Source organism: Pygoscelis adeliae, unplaced genomic scaffold (assembly GCF_000699105.1).
Source record: "Pygoscelis adeliae isolate BGI_AS28 unplaced genomic scaffold, ASM69910v1 Scaffold7, whole genome shotgun sequence".
NCBI lineage: Eukaryota > Metazoa > Chordata > Aves > Sphenisciformes > Spheniscidae > Pygoscelis > Pygoscelis adeliae.
Window position 1 is genome coordinate 549046 of NW_008825268.1, and position 14585 is coordinate 563630.

Genomic DNA, 14585 nt, shown 5'->3' on the forward strand with positions numbered 1-14585 from the left:
CCCGTCCCCTTCCGTAACCCCCAGCCCCCTTGGAGGGATGGGGCTGAACCCCCCCGCCTTGCGCAGGAGGAGGGATGCTCCCACCGGAGGTGGGTTGGCCGGTCCACGGCCACGCGTGAGCCCCTTTTCACCCCCATGGCGGCACCGTCCGGACCCCAGAGCCCTTTCCCGCAGGTTGGCTGCCCCATCGTGTCAAGCCGAGCTCCATTTTCCCCCAAAACAGTTTCCAGTGATTTTACAGCCACGGCTCTCCCGTGGGGAGTTGGCCATCCCCTGCGAGAGCCAGATGAGGCTACAAAGGGATTTTCTCCTGGCGGTAACAAGCTGCTTTCAGTTCTCTTTCTGCCTGGGTTGGCTTGCCATAGGGGCCGGGTTGTTTCTGACACCTCGTAGCGCGATGCACGCCGGACTGCTGTGTGCCATGGGGTTTTTTTACGGTTAAGTTTTAGCAAGTGAACCAAGAGCAGCATCTCTTCGGTGTTTCCCGTGCACCCCTTGCCATAGGAACTATTCAGCTTTTGTCTTTCCACGGTGGGATTTCAATAGAGGAGGCCGAGGCGCCGACAAAAAAGGGGGTCCTGCCTGTGAGCAGGGGTGCCTCGGTCCCCACATCACTACGCAGGGGGTCCGGGTCCCGCTGTCGGGCGGCTCTGTGTGGCGCAGAGCTCTGTTCCCAGGCCGGGGATGCTGGAAAGGAGACGACACTGCACAGCTGGAGCCGGCTTTATGTGAAAGCAGTGTGCGTGCTGACTTCTAGAGAGCAGATTTTTCTCTCCCACTATCGATCGCTTCTGTCTTGTGCACAAGCTGTGAGGTTGGGGGGGATTTTTGTGCAAAAAGGTGAAGCCCTGAGTCGTGGAGAAGAGCTGTGAGCTGTGCAAGCATGTAAGGAGGTTTTGCATGTTGCAAAACATCTGTGCCTCGGGTTTGTGGCAGCTGTCCCTCCTTCCCCAGCTGCCAGCCAGGGTCCTGGCCACCACTGAAGCCTGCAGTGCATACCCCAGCCCTGGGACGGGGCAGGGACCGTGCCCTCCCGGTGTCACTGGTGGGACAGAGGCCTTTCAAGGAGGGTGGGATGCCTCTGGTGTCACCTACATAGGTATTGGGTAATAGCAGAGGCAGCAACAGGGCTTGAAATGTCCTGATTTCATGCTGGTAAAAGCAGTTACCTAAATAATAACCAGATAATCCTGAGCATGGGGCCTCCAGCCCAGGAAATTGGCATTAACCTAATGAGAGCTGAGCACACATGTGGAGAGGCTCCTTCCTGCTGCCTTGCTGGCCAGGGTGGCTGTCTCTTGCCGGGCACCTTTCTTTAGTAACATGCCTTCTGCCGGCAATCCAATTAATGCTGGCTGTAAGTAGGAAAGCCTGTATAAATGCTGGGCATTCGAAAGGCACCTGCTCTTGCACAAGTGTGCCAGCATAATTAATCCAACAGCCCAATCACTGGCTTGTCCCTCTTTGGGAGGATTTTGGGGTTTTATTTCAGAGCTGGGATCTTGCAGGAGCATGCTTGCTGTATTTTTATTTTTATCACAACATTGTTTAAATGAATGACTTGCTTGAGATTTCGGATCTTTTAGCTGAGTTTTAGTTTTTGGGAGCTGGTGTTGCTACTGAAATGTTGACTTCATGACTTTTCACCTTATTTTCCCCAAGCGGAGTGGTTGCGGCCTCAAAAATCCAACGTGTCAAAGAACGAAGCAGTGAGGAGGAGGTAATATGTGTATAATTAGGCGCATATATTACCCAAGCGTATACAAGGCTGGCTATAACCCATATCGAGGCCAGTGAGAGCAGCTAGCGCTGTGCGTGGAGGTGGGGATGGAGCACGGATGTAGGCACAGCACTAGTGCAGGGCTGGGAAAAGAAACCCCGGCCAAAATGCAGCAAAGCATCCAGGCTGCCTGGCTGTCTCTCAATGTGGGAAGGTGGGATCTGGCTCGGATGCAAGTAAACTGAGAATTTGGGCTCTGAATCCTTAAACAGGTTTAATCTGGACTGAAAGTCCCTTGGAGCAGAAATTTGTTGATGAAGCATTAGTGCTCACTATTTTCTGGATAAAGCCCAAAGTGTGAAATTGTCCGTGTCCCCTCTGGTCCTACGGAGACTCCTGTAACCTGCAAAGGAGGCTGCTGTTCATGTGCTCCTTCCCCGCCCCCTTCTTCATTTTAAATGTTCCTTGGAAGTCCAGTGCTCTGAGGGTGCTCACTGTTGGCAGAGCTCTCTGTGCTTGTATGGATTTGCTATCTCCTGGGCACTGCCCACGTCCCTTACAGGCTGCTGGACGCTCCGTGCTGTGGTTTGGAAATAGAAATGTGCTGGGAAGCACCTTGCAAGCTGTGAGGGAGTGGCTTGCAAAAGTTAAGGCATGTTAGTATTATTGCCAAATACTGGTTTTTAAAGTAAGTCAGATGTTAAGGGCTACCGGTAAGTCAGCGAGTGGGAAGAAGCCTGTTGAAGGCAGGATGGGACCAAACTCATGCTGATAGCACGGCCGGCTCCTGAGTGATTCCTTCCAGGGATCCAGTCTGCTCCACGTTTGAAAAATGGTTTGAGCGAACCCATGCTGGCTCCGGTGTAGGAATGGCTGAGTTATGCCATCCACACCCTCCAAGTTACGTTCGTTTGCTTGTCTTTAATGAGCGATTATAAGAGATTATCTTTTCCCTTATTACCTGTTGCTCAGGTTTTTGGTGTGTTGAAAGTCTAATTAACCTTCCTGCAGGAATACTGATGTGGATGATTTTTTTTCTATTTTATCTGTGTGCTGGAGCTCCTCTTAGCATCTTTTTTATGGCTTGACATCACGGCTAAAGCATCTGCCGTGTTATCTGAGGTTTCGCTGGATGGGTTCCTTGCAAATGGAATGGGGTTTGGGTAGGAAATAGAATAACCAGTGGGTTGTTCTAACAAGAATTGAGCAGGGATTGCCACAGGATGGCTGATGAAACTATTGGGTAAGGCCAAAAATATTTCTCAGTTTGCATTGTTTTTCTCAAGTGTCTGGACATCTTGATTAGAAACATTATGGAAGTATTCTACTAAAAGTTCTCCCTGCAGAATTAAATAATCCTATATTAAAAAATGCACGCCCCAGTAGCAACATAAAGCTATAAAACACAGAACTGCCACCAGTGCAGAGAAAAGCTCCTTGCCCCAGCGGGGACAGCCTTCCCAGAAGGTGATGCTCTGCTTTGCTGACCACTAAGCAAATAAAGCCAGGAGTTCACAAGCAGGCTGAGGACATTTCCGTCCCCAAAAAAAAGATGGGGCTACACGTCCTTTCTGTGCCTTGGCACAGGTCCTTGCGCTGCTCAGTGCATTGCCGTACCTCTCGGATAGGAGCTGCTGGGGTGGGTTTTCCCCTGTGGGGATTGCCTGCTTGATTCGGTAGGGTTCAGGCTGCTGGGGAGAAAACAGAGCCATGGGTCCCATGGAAACATGGTCATGGAGGTGGGACCTCTGGAGAGCGTCCATTCCAACCCCTGCTCGAGTAGGGTCAGCTGGAGCAGGTTGCCCAGGACCATGTCTGGTTGGGTTTTGAGTGTCTCCACAACCTCTCTGGGAAACCTGTGCCAGTGTTCACCCATCCTCGCAGTAGAACATTTTTTTCTTACGATTAAACAGAATTTCCTGTATTTCAATGTGTGTCCTACCATGGGCCACCACTGAGAAGGGTCTGGCTCTGTCTCCTTTGCTCCCTCATATCGGGTGTTTATACACCTGATCCCCCGAGCCATCTCTTCCGCAGGCTAACCAGTCCCAGCTCCCTCAGCAGAGGTGGTGTGTGTTTTGTCCAAAATAAAACCATGCCCAACAGCACTGCCTTTGAGGAGAAGATGGGTAGAAGCTGCTTCTTTGGCCAAGAGGCAAGGGAGGGGCTTTGCACGCAGCTGTCCCCTTGCCCTTCTGTGCACAAAGTCTCTGTGGGGACAGATCATGCTGCTGGGATCTTGGCATGGCTGCAGGGTCAGGCGGGCAGAGAAAAAATACCCTCTGGAGCTGCCGGGATTTTTGAGTCTAAGTTAATTAGAACTGTTCCCACATTAAGCTCGGAGAGGCTGGGGGGCTTGCACAGGGTTTGGGGTGGGAAGGTGTGATGGGGAGCAGGGCAGAAGGCTGCAGGAGCAACGGGGAGATGCTGTCTTTCATCCTCACAAATGGATGCTCACAGTTCCTCCATCCTAGCTGCTCAAATAATATCTGGTGTCTTTAGCAAATTCATGTGTCTGATGCCTTTGGTTTCATGGCAGCACTTCCTGGTTTGAACCATGGTTTGCGTGGTCAGGATGTTTGCTAAGGTAAAAAACTCTGACTGCCTTCCCATTCCCCCCTTCTCCGCTTCCTCCTCTCTCCAGGCAGCACATTGGGCTGCGAGAGGGGATGCCATGGAAATGGGCACTTTACCCTGTGAAGGTAAAAGGAGGCAGTGTGATGCTGTGGTAGATAATGCTGCCTTGCCTCTCCCCCTCACTGCAGTAACAACAACCCCTACGCCTCCTTCGGAGCCACACTGGCACGGGACGAGGAGCAGAACCTGTGGAGCACCCCGCATGATGTGACCCACACGGAGGCGGATGACGACCGGGTGCTGTACAACATGATCGTGGTCAGGAACCAGCTGGACAAGGACTCGGAGGTGAGGCAGTGTTCTTCCTCACACTCAGGTTTCACTGTGGACCAAGGCTCAGTGCTTTGATCGGATGCTTTGGCAGTGCCTTTATTTAAGCATCCATTAAGCTGCTATAAAGACCCCAAAGTCCCCCAACGTGGCTGATGTAGGCATCAGGTCCTCCCGTCTGCTCCATCACCCTCCACATTTTATCCTATATCCGGTGTGGATGCATCTGTAGGCATCTCATCCCTGGGAAGCTCGGGGATGTCTCCAGCAGCTGAACCGGGAGAGACGCCCTGAGCTGGGATGCACGATGCCCTGCAAGCACCTCTACCACCACCACCCACAAATGTGTACTGGTAGCACTGGGACCCCCAGCTCAATTTCCTAGCTTCACAGACTGCTTTTTTTGTCCAATATTTCCCTGGTTTGGCCCTTCTGTGATCAGACCGGCATTAGCCCTGCCTGCAGCGGTGTTTGCCTGGCAATGGCAGCGCCTGGAGCTGAGCTGCTGCTCCAGTGACATGTCAAGTTAAATACTCCTCTAATGGGTTGTGCAGCAATTATCGAGAAGCAGAGAACTGGCACAGCTCTTAGCACAGAAGGGAAAAATCATCGCTGTTACATAAAGGCTGTTTTGCAGCCCTGATTTCCTTCGCTAAAGCACTTCTGTGCAAAGGAGATTTCAGTGGCCTGATTAGGAGCAGGCTGTAACAAATAGTGACACGTTTTCCCCTCTCTGATTGCTTTTAAGACTTCAAAATGTTTGCAGGAAAGCCTGGAGGCTTCACATTTAATTTCAATATGATCCCACTTCATCCAAGAGACCGCAAGACTGTAACTCTTGCTCCTGTGATAGTCCCCTTAAATCAAAAGCTAGCTCAGCTTCCACGAGAAGCCTTAAACTCCAGAGGTACAGCTCCGATCAAAATTACAATTTTTAAAACTTAAAATGAGATAATGCAATCCTTGTATGCAGTTGGCCAGAATCACCATTTAATGTTTGGGTTTTTTTGCTGGGGATTGAATTAATCGTGGTGTTTACAATAGGTCGTTTTGTAACAACATTTTCATGGCTGCACATAACCTGTACAGCTGTCGCAGCTATAACTGAAGATATCCTCTTCCCTCCTCACCACTGCTTTCTCTATCTTGCGATTGCTTGTCTTAGAGAAGACAGGAAGCTTCATCCAGCCCAAACTGGCTGAAGGAAATGAGGACAACTCCGTTTAGGGGGCTGTGCCGGTCCAGGGCTGTTCAGAGCTGGGTGTACTTCTGGGCAGCGCTTAAGCTCCTCATTTCAGTCCGCGCCCATTCGAGCAGCCTTTTAGCTTGATTTAGGGCTTGTTATGAGGCAGGCCTTCTAAAAGCTATTATTATTTATAAAACAGTATCATAAGTGGATGGGCTGCTAAAAAGACAGCTCCCTGGGAAAGGGAGCGTTGTGTGCCAGCCTTGCTCAGGTTGCAGAGGAGAGCATCAGTTATGGGTGAGCAAGAGAGCACTCCTGCACCTGCTTGTCCTAAATCCAATGTGCCTGCCTGTCCTAAACCCAGTGTGCCTGCTTGTCCTAAATCCAACGCTTTCTCCCTGCCTTCAGCGTGTCCATAGGGTTTTTGGCAGGTCTCAGCAGTCGCTGTGCCTGCCAGTGAAAAAGGAAAGTACGAAGAGCATGGGGCTTCCTCTCCACAGCAAATGTAAGATCACATACCCTGGTTTTCTATGCAATGCAATTAATAAAAAAGCCCAAGGAGTACAACATCAGGCCGACTTTGAAGAAAGCCAACACACGATACACTTCGTTTGAATTACGGCACAGTGCCCTTTGCAGCTAGTGATTGCCAGTCTCCCTGCTGTCTCTTTTTTACAGCTAGGGAAACTGAGGCACTATGTATAAGCCCAGCAAGCTGCTGCAGTTTCCAGCTGCAGCTTTTTCTGGGTGGCAGAACAGGGAGGGACTTGGCCAGCAAAGCCAACATTCCTGCGTTCAGCCCTGGGTGCCGAAATCTCTCCTTACTTCAGCAAGCATGTTAAAACTAGGCCAGATTGCGTTGCCCTCCCCTCCTAATCAGGCTTCAGCCCTGAGAGAGAGAAGAAAAGTCCAATTGCAAAACAGCACTGGGCTGCAAAAGCCATAATCTGCTTTGGGAGCTGCTCTGCTGCCAGGGTCCCCGGGGACAGTGTGTGGATGCTGCAGGACAGGGGATGGAGGAACGGCTTCTTGTTTATGCAGGGCACAAGTGTTACAAAACCATAGGTCCTTTTTTTCTCTTGGTTAAAATCAGACTGAAGGGACAACTAGTCCCTCTATTTCTGCTTCTTCATTTAACAAAGAAATTTCAGCGTGCTGTGCACTTACTGTATGCTTTGCCATTCTTCACCTTTATCTTTGTGATTTCCTAGCACAGGACTTTGGAAGGATCCCAAAGAGCAGGTCGCTCTACGTCATGTGTGTTTTGTCTGTATGGCACCAGCTTGGCCTCAAACCAGTATCGCGTTTTTCTTAATCTGGCTAACCCAATTCTGTTTTCCTGGATATTTTCTTTTTTTTAAAATGGTTGTTCATGTAGTGACAAGGTGCTGTGAGCTAGGACAGGAGAAGAGGTGGGCCAGGATGCAGTGGTGACATCGGCACAGTGCTGGAAGTTAGCGGGCATGGTCCATGATGGCTCTCTCCTGGCCTGGGCACCTCTGCGCCATGGATCACTGTAAATCAATAAACCAAACTGCGTATGTGAAAGGCCAGACACTCCGACACCAAGTGCACCCTGTAGCTCAATCAATTTTCTGCATGTTAGATCATTCGTGGTGGGGCTGCCGGCAACTCACAGTGTTGGTGTCCTCCCTTGGGGTCATTTCCTTGCCCCCACCATGGGGCTGGACCCACACCCGATCCATGTGGAGCTGTTTCTTCTCCCTGCCCCCTCCCGACGGCCCCGCTCTGGGAAATTTGGCAGCTCCAGCCCAAACTTGGTGTGACCTTAGCTTGCATAAGGATGGCAGGGCTGCACCACCCTGCTCCTCGCTGAACCAGGGCAGCAAGCTCTTCAAAGTGAGCACCATGACGTCCTGGGTGCACCCTGTTTCACACCCACTTGCTCATCCTGCTCGGTGCTGTGTGCTGGGAGTGACGGCTCATGGGGCCGTTGGCCGTGGTGGAACTCACTGGAGCACGCAGAGGTTGCCAAGCCCACCGTGCAATAGGTAGATGAGGCAAGATTCGCTGGAGCCTCCTAAAACCATGAGGACTGAGCAACTTGCAGCTCCGCATTTCTCTCTACTTGAGGCTGATGAGCACGATGTGCTTGGATGCACTTTCAGAAGCAAAGTGTGGGCAAGGGAGGGTGTGCACAGAGAAAACCAGAAAAGCTGTAGCTGAAGGGCTGGCTTAAGGGGGCTGGTAAAGCTCATGCAGCCTTTGGAGATCAAAGCTGTCATCAAAGCTTTTGAAGGCTGGGGTCAACTTTTCAAATATGGAAAAAATGTTTTTTTCCTGCTCCTGCCCTGCAGCATCGTCGAACCTGTTGTGGTGTAAAGTAAAACCCCAAATCTGGAGATGAAATGAGGGCCTCTAGGAAAACAGGATGTTATTTAAGATGCTGCATAGATACAAGCCAAGTCACTGTTCCAGCACGTACCCTGCTAATGCAGAGAAAAGTGTTTTATGGGAAAGGGGGACTACTGTGCCTCCAATGTTAACAGCAAGAGTTGGGCTTTTTTGGCTTATGTGCACAGTGTGGCAGGGGGCCCCCCCCCCAAGGACCAGTTTGTGGTGGCCCTAGTGCCTCAGTGTCCTCTGACAGGGTGCATGGAGTTACCCAGCCGTGGGCAGAGAGCCTGAACTGTTGCACCAATACTGGCTTCAGAGAAGGAGCCAGGTTTAGGGCAGCTGCGCCATGGGTCTGTGAATAGAAACGAAAGGTGAGTTTTTGCATTATGACCGAGGAAAAAACACTGTTCTTATGGCTTGTTGTAAATGCAGTGTTTCTTTCTTCTTTTGGCTTATTTTCTTGGGGAAGGTGGGATCATAAACCCCACTAGCAAAGGCAATTCCTCAGCCTGCATTTCTGCTGGGGGCCTGGCTAGCAGAGCTGCGCTGGCATGATCCTCCTGGCATTAATGAGCTGACAAGGCCTATTTTTCTGCTTCCTCCTGCTCTCCTACAGGATTATTCTTTTTTAAACACATTACAGAGAAGGTCAGTATTGGGACACGCTGTTGCTGGGGCATAGAGAGGTGATGGGATTTGCCCAGGGTTGGGGATGCTGGTCGGGGAGCCCAGAACTGACCCACTTAATACATATGAAAATTTATTTATGAACTCCTGCATGCCCTTCTTAAAACTGAATCCAATTTAAGCTTATTCTAAACTGAGATGTCAGTCAATGATTCAGTGTATGATCGTGGATCTAGAGTTTGTATTTGCTCAACTCCTTCCACTGGGGAGAGTTGCAGAGCCAGGGTAGGAGCATCCCTGGGTGTGGTGTGGTACCTGCCTGGACTAGTATTTTGCAGTCTTTCCCTGATAACTCTGTTTTGACCTCATTTCCAAAATACCTCTTGAACAGAACGGTGACACCAATTGCTTTCAAGGGAATAAAGGAGAAGGTTTGGTAGAGGATTGCTTTGCCAATATGAGTAAAGCTACCTACTAATTAGGAAATTTCCGTATGAGCAGGGATGAAAAGTTGGACAGTGCTTGCCTGTTCTCTTGGCGCATTTTTTCCCAGAGCTCTCAGTTATGTACCAACCTGGCTTATATTTCATGCCCAGCATTTCCTCACTTCCATTTGGCATTTGCAGATTTAGTATATCACACTAGAGAGTCCGGGGAAGTCTTCCAGGTAAATATTTGAAGGGCTGAGCACTCAGAGGAGAGAGGCAGCAGGGTTTCCCTGCTGTTCCCAGGATATTCTTGACTCATGCACAAAGGGTTTTCTCAAGCCCCTACTGGTAAATGTTGTGCCCTGCTATGTAAGTTTAAAAGGGCAAAACTGGTTGGAAAAAACAGGTCCAGGAACTACAACCTGCTTTGGTTTCCTGTGGTTAATTCAGATTTTGGCAGAAGGGTATTTTTCTTAAAGGATTGATTTTGAATGCATTGCTGGGATGTCCCAGACCTGTAGAAACACCAAGGGGTTTGGTGAAGACCAGTCTCCCGCTGAACTTTCCCAGTACTGTGTGCAAGAAGCCTCCTCGCTGCTCCAGAAGTTACATCTAACTAGGCAAGAGGCAGGACAGGGAACGAAGGTACACAAGAAATGCAAAATGAAGCTAAGTTTTGGGAGAGAGCTGCTTGTCCCATGCCCGCACGCAGGCTCGGACACCTCGCTGGAAGAGGTTCCAGGGGGGAGCTAGCCCAGGATGCGGCACAGAGGGCAGCCTGCTCCGGCCTCGGTCCACCCAGGGCTGCCCAAGGACCGGCGTGTCCTGTCCTGCATCTCACTGGTGCCCTAGTACGCCGCAGCGGTCCCTGTCACAGCTGCAGCGAGGGCTGAGGGAGAGCAGGGTTTGGCATGGAGCCCTGGCTGCCTGCCCTGGGGCTGCCCGGCAGCGGGTGCTGAGCAGCCTCGGCCTCATGATGCCACCTGGCCCGACCAAACGCTCCCTCCGCAGGTCACCTCTTGGTGACTCACGGGATTTGCATGGGGAACGCCCTCCCCAAAGTCTCTGGTGTTGCCCATTCCTATGTGAAGATGCAGGGCTGGGCAGGCTGTGCTCTTCCTCTGCTGTGAGTTAAAGGGAGATGCTTTTTAGAATAATTTTGGGGGTGGAAAGATGCTCTTAGCTTTATTTCCCTCATTAAAGCAACACAGAGGACAACGCCCTGCCCACAGCATTTGGGATGTCTCTGCTACAAGGAATCACCCGGGAAAACTCGGTGCTTTCTAAGGCTGATGGCAAACAGGGCACGAGTCCCTTCGAGAGCTCAGCCCAGAGCTGCCCATCCTCACCCTGATAATTTCTGCTGTCTCTAGTAGTTTATCAACAGCTGGCACCATGTCCAGCATCCTCCTCCCAGCTTTCTCTGGGGAAACATAAATACATTCAGCTCCACACCCAGGCAAAAGAAATACCACCAAAACAAGAGGTCCCCCCCGGCACCACCGTTAAGCATCATTTTCTGTACCAAAGCCTCTCCTTTGCACACTCCCCAAATTCTTCATCGACAGGACACTGTTAGAGGTCCCCTGGGACTAAATATGCACCGTATTCACTTCCATAATGCAACGCGGTAACTACGACGTACAAGAAAGCCATAACCTAGATTCCCTTAAAACAAAAATAGACAAGGGAAAACACCCTGCTGTTAATCCAGAGGAAATCAGGAGCAGCTTCCCTGCATGTTAAACAGCACTGCTCGCTGTTTAGCTTAGGGAGGAGTCTGGCTCGCTACCACAGGGGGGTAAATCCTTGCAGCCCTGAAAGCTGCTGCCCGGCAAGCTGTGTTTCAGGGAGGGGAGCATCTTTCCCACCCCCCCAGCTCGCTAATTCAGCAGCGTGAAGCATGCCTGGAATCACAGCAGCTGTCTCGATTGATTGTCTGCATTAAAGCACTTGTTTATCTCCGCGGGAGGGCAGAGACACGCAGCTTATTTCCCCACCAGCATGCACAGGCTGGTTTGCTCTCCTTCCCACGTATACCGTGGGGTCACGAGCAGGCTGAGATGTTTCTGAGGGATCCCTGCCAGTGGGGACCGTGGCACCATGCGGCCTTTATTCTCTTTCTTTGAAACTTTCAAGTTTGCAATAAACTTCCCACAAAGCTTTAATACCATAAAACCCCTCTTTTCTTTTTCACTGAGAGGAGCTCAATTCCTAGCTCCTAGCTGGGAGAGAGTAGTCTTGTCCCTGCCTCCTTTCTCTAGCGAAGGGATGAAGAGGTGTTTTGATGCCTTGCGCTGGCAGCCAGGTGCCCTCCTGTGCAAACAGAAAAGCTGTTTTCAAGTACTGCTGCAGTCCAGAGAGAGACGGAGCTCTGATCAGCAAAGCTAGTTCATTGCAAGCAGCAACAGAAAGCTAAAAATGAAGGGGATTTTGCTCTCCGGGAGGATGAGCGGTGCAGAGCGAGTGGCTGTAGGCGGAGCTGCATTTCCCATGCTCTCCTGACCTGAATTCACCAGTGTCTTAATCCCACCGGCTGCTTCTTCCAAAGCATAATCTCCAAGGGGTTCCTGCAGCTATCACTGAACAACAAGAAAACAGGCTTGTTTAATCATTTAATTCTCTGCAGTTGTGGCATGTTGGCCAGGTTCAGGAAAAAAACACTAAGAAATCTCCAACTCTTTATTGAATCAAGTCAAATCTTTAAGGCACCAGGTATCAGAAAACCAGTGGGATTTCTAAAGCACAGCCTACTTCCATGGATATTGTTCAACCCCTTTGAACCCAGCGTGTCGCATAGGAAAATCCCAGGGAGATGGCACTGATGAACACTCGTTTATTCTACAAGAGTCCATCTATGTAATCTGTTGCTGAGAAATTAAATTAATTAAGGTAGTTAGTGCAGGGAAATTATCTGAGTGATGTTCTGACCCGCTGTGTGGATGCTTCTGTAAATGCATCCTTTTCAGTGTGTGCATTGATTAAACTCAGCTAGGAAAAATACTCCTGGTTTTCTTGCAGAATACATGCATTTCCACAGGAATGGTACAGATGTGTTTAATTGTGCTGGTATAACTTTAATAAATAACCTCAAAACCTTCCCCTTTAGACAGTGTCCCATTATGCAGATACAAAGCTTGAGGTCAAGTGTAAGGATTTAAGCTGTATAGTTACGTGAGGCATTAACTGCAGCAACTGGCCTCACCAAGAATAGTTATTATGTCAAATGACTCCAGCTCAGACCTCAACCATCCACGTGCATCCCTCTTCTCTGCTGTTTAAAAAAGGGTACCCCAGCCTTTAAAAAAAGTCTCTTTTTCTTGTTTTCCAGTACTTTCGAAAACCTGCCTACTCCAGTTAAATGCCAAACAGAGGGCTGAGCAGTTTGGAGAAGCCACTGTATGTGTGGCCAAACTGAGAGCAGTAACTTTTTTTCAAACTTTTAGTTTCCCTTGGGCTATCATCAGCTGTAAGAAAATGTGCCGTGCCAGTTTAACTGCAAGGATATGAAAATAAGGTGTTGCAGTAGTTTATAGAAGGTAGTTATTAATACCTGGTCATGCTTTCTGAAGGTGTGAAAGGCCGAATAAGGCATTCTCACAACCTCAGGTTTTGATACTAGCAGGGGTGTCAAGGTTTGGGGTAAAGGGCTTTGGACCAAAGAGACTGAAGTCTCTCAAATGAACTACATTTGGAAGTTCCTGTTGTTCTCCAGCCTACGAGAGCGTTATAATTTCCAGCACAGAGCTGGAATTATATTCTGTCTGACCAAGGAGACCACTTTGGTCATCAGCAACGCTTAAGCTAGATTTTATAATCCAATTTCAAGGTAACTGGAAGCCTGTTTTGTACATGCAGGGAAGATACAGAGATGCTGTACCAAATGTCAAGCTAAAATATTCTATGCTGGTCAGTGTAATTTCTTCCAGGGGCAACAGCAGCCTGGCCATCAACCTTCACACTGATCCCTCAGTGCCAGCATCAACAGTTCAACTCTGGCTCCGTTTCTAAAAGCTGAAATTCCTGGAAAAGCAGCAGAGACCTCCCCACATGCAAATGACTGAGTATCTCTTATCCCTTTGCTTTGCAGGAATGGCAAAAGCTCAACTATGATATTTATACCTTACGGCAGACCCGAAAAGAAGTGAGAAGCAGGTGGAAACACATTTTGGAGGATTTAGGTAAGCTAGAGGACAAAAGGATGTCATTTTTGTGGTACCGAGTGAGAGGTCCCGTGATTGTTGAGGATGGGAACAGCTCCACAAAATCAGGCTGGTAGAGGAGAAAGGGAGGAAAATAAAACAAGGTTGCTGAGCAATGTTGTCAGGTAGCCCACATGGCAGCTGAGAGCCTGCGGGAGACTCCCCAGAGCTCAGGCATGGCTGGGAGGAGACGGGGCCACCGTGTCTGCAGGAACATCAAAAAGCTCATGAACCACCATCATTGGGAGAGCCTTTCAAGCCCATAATAGCATGCACACTCATCCATTTCAAGCTTCCTTGTGGAAACTTAGCAGGGATACCTGGGAATTCACCCTGTTTTTTTCTAAACAAGATAAGCAGGGAGAAATAAATATTCCTTTCAGATTTGAAACACAGATACATCTGTTTTCCTTCCTTAGCCCATGCCAGCTGATCAGAGCTAAACCACCCATTTCATCTGCTCCTAAGTGAATTTGAAATATTCTTTCATCAAATGAAATTGCTCAACAGTGACCCTCCTACTCCTTCTATTTCCTAGCCTGCAAACAGTGAACTGCACCCACTGGTCCTGTGTGCTCAGCTGCTGCTCCTCTGGAGAAGGCAGGGGCGGGTGTGACCTGGTTTTCCCAATTGCCTTGCACACAGCGTGTGACACTCAGGCCAAGGAGATGGGCCGTGCTGGCACATCAGCTCGGTGACTTGCATCATGCCTTGGAGGTGGTTGGGAGCTAATGAGAGGAGGATGTGCGAGTTGAGCATGCTTGTTGGGCTGTTCAAGGATATTATCACTGGGAGCAAAAGAGATGGGTATCATCTCAGCCGCTCCTGCCCTACCTGCCGTTCTGGCATCTGGATGGGAGGAACATTATAAATTCATAACTAGGTATCAGCGTTCATCTTCACCCAGGCGCTTGCGTAGCCTGTACAGACCAAACACGGGAGGGATCACTTGACATCCTTACTTCTGTTACTGCACGTTGTCAAAGGCTCTCCCAGTCATCTCCCTCATGTCCACAATGGCTCTGGAGCTCTTTTGCAAAGGTTGGGGAAGCCCAAGGCCAGGAATCATTTGGCCTTAGCGAAGCTAGATGTGCAACCAGATGTGAAACCTGCTATCTTTTGTTATCTAGACTTGTGCTTTAATCATAAGACCACCA

The 14585-nt window shown here is 49.6% G+C and overlaps 1 protein-coding gene across 1 annotated transcript in view; it reads left to right on the plus strand.

The window, feature by feature from the left end:
- Nucleotides 1–135: 135 nt before the first annotated feature.
- The window catches only part of MREG (melanoregulin), a 15744-nt gene continuing 1294 nt past the window's right edge, over nucleotides 136–14585 (plus strand). Inside the window, exons 1-4 of the mRNA XM_009329664.1 lie at nucleotides 136–316; nucleotides 1663–1720; nucleotides 4486–4645; nucleotides 13317–13407. Of these exons, the coding sequence (XP_009327939.1) occupies nucleotides 136–316; nucleotides 1663–1720; nucleotides 4486–4645; nucleotides 13317–13407 (490 nt within the window). The remainder of the gene's footprint in view (nucleotides 317–1662; nucleotides 1721–4485; nucleotides 4646–13316; nucleotides 13408–14585) is intronic.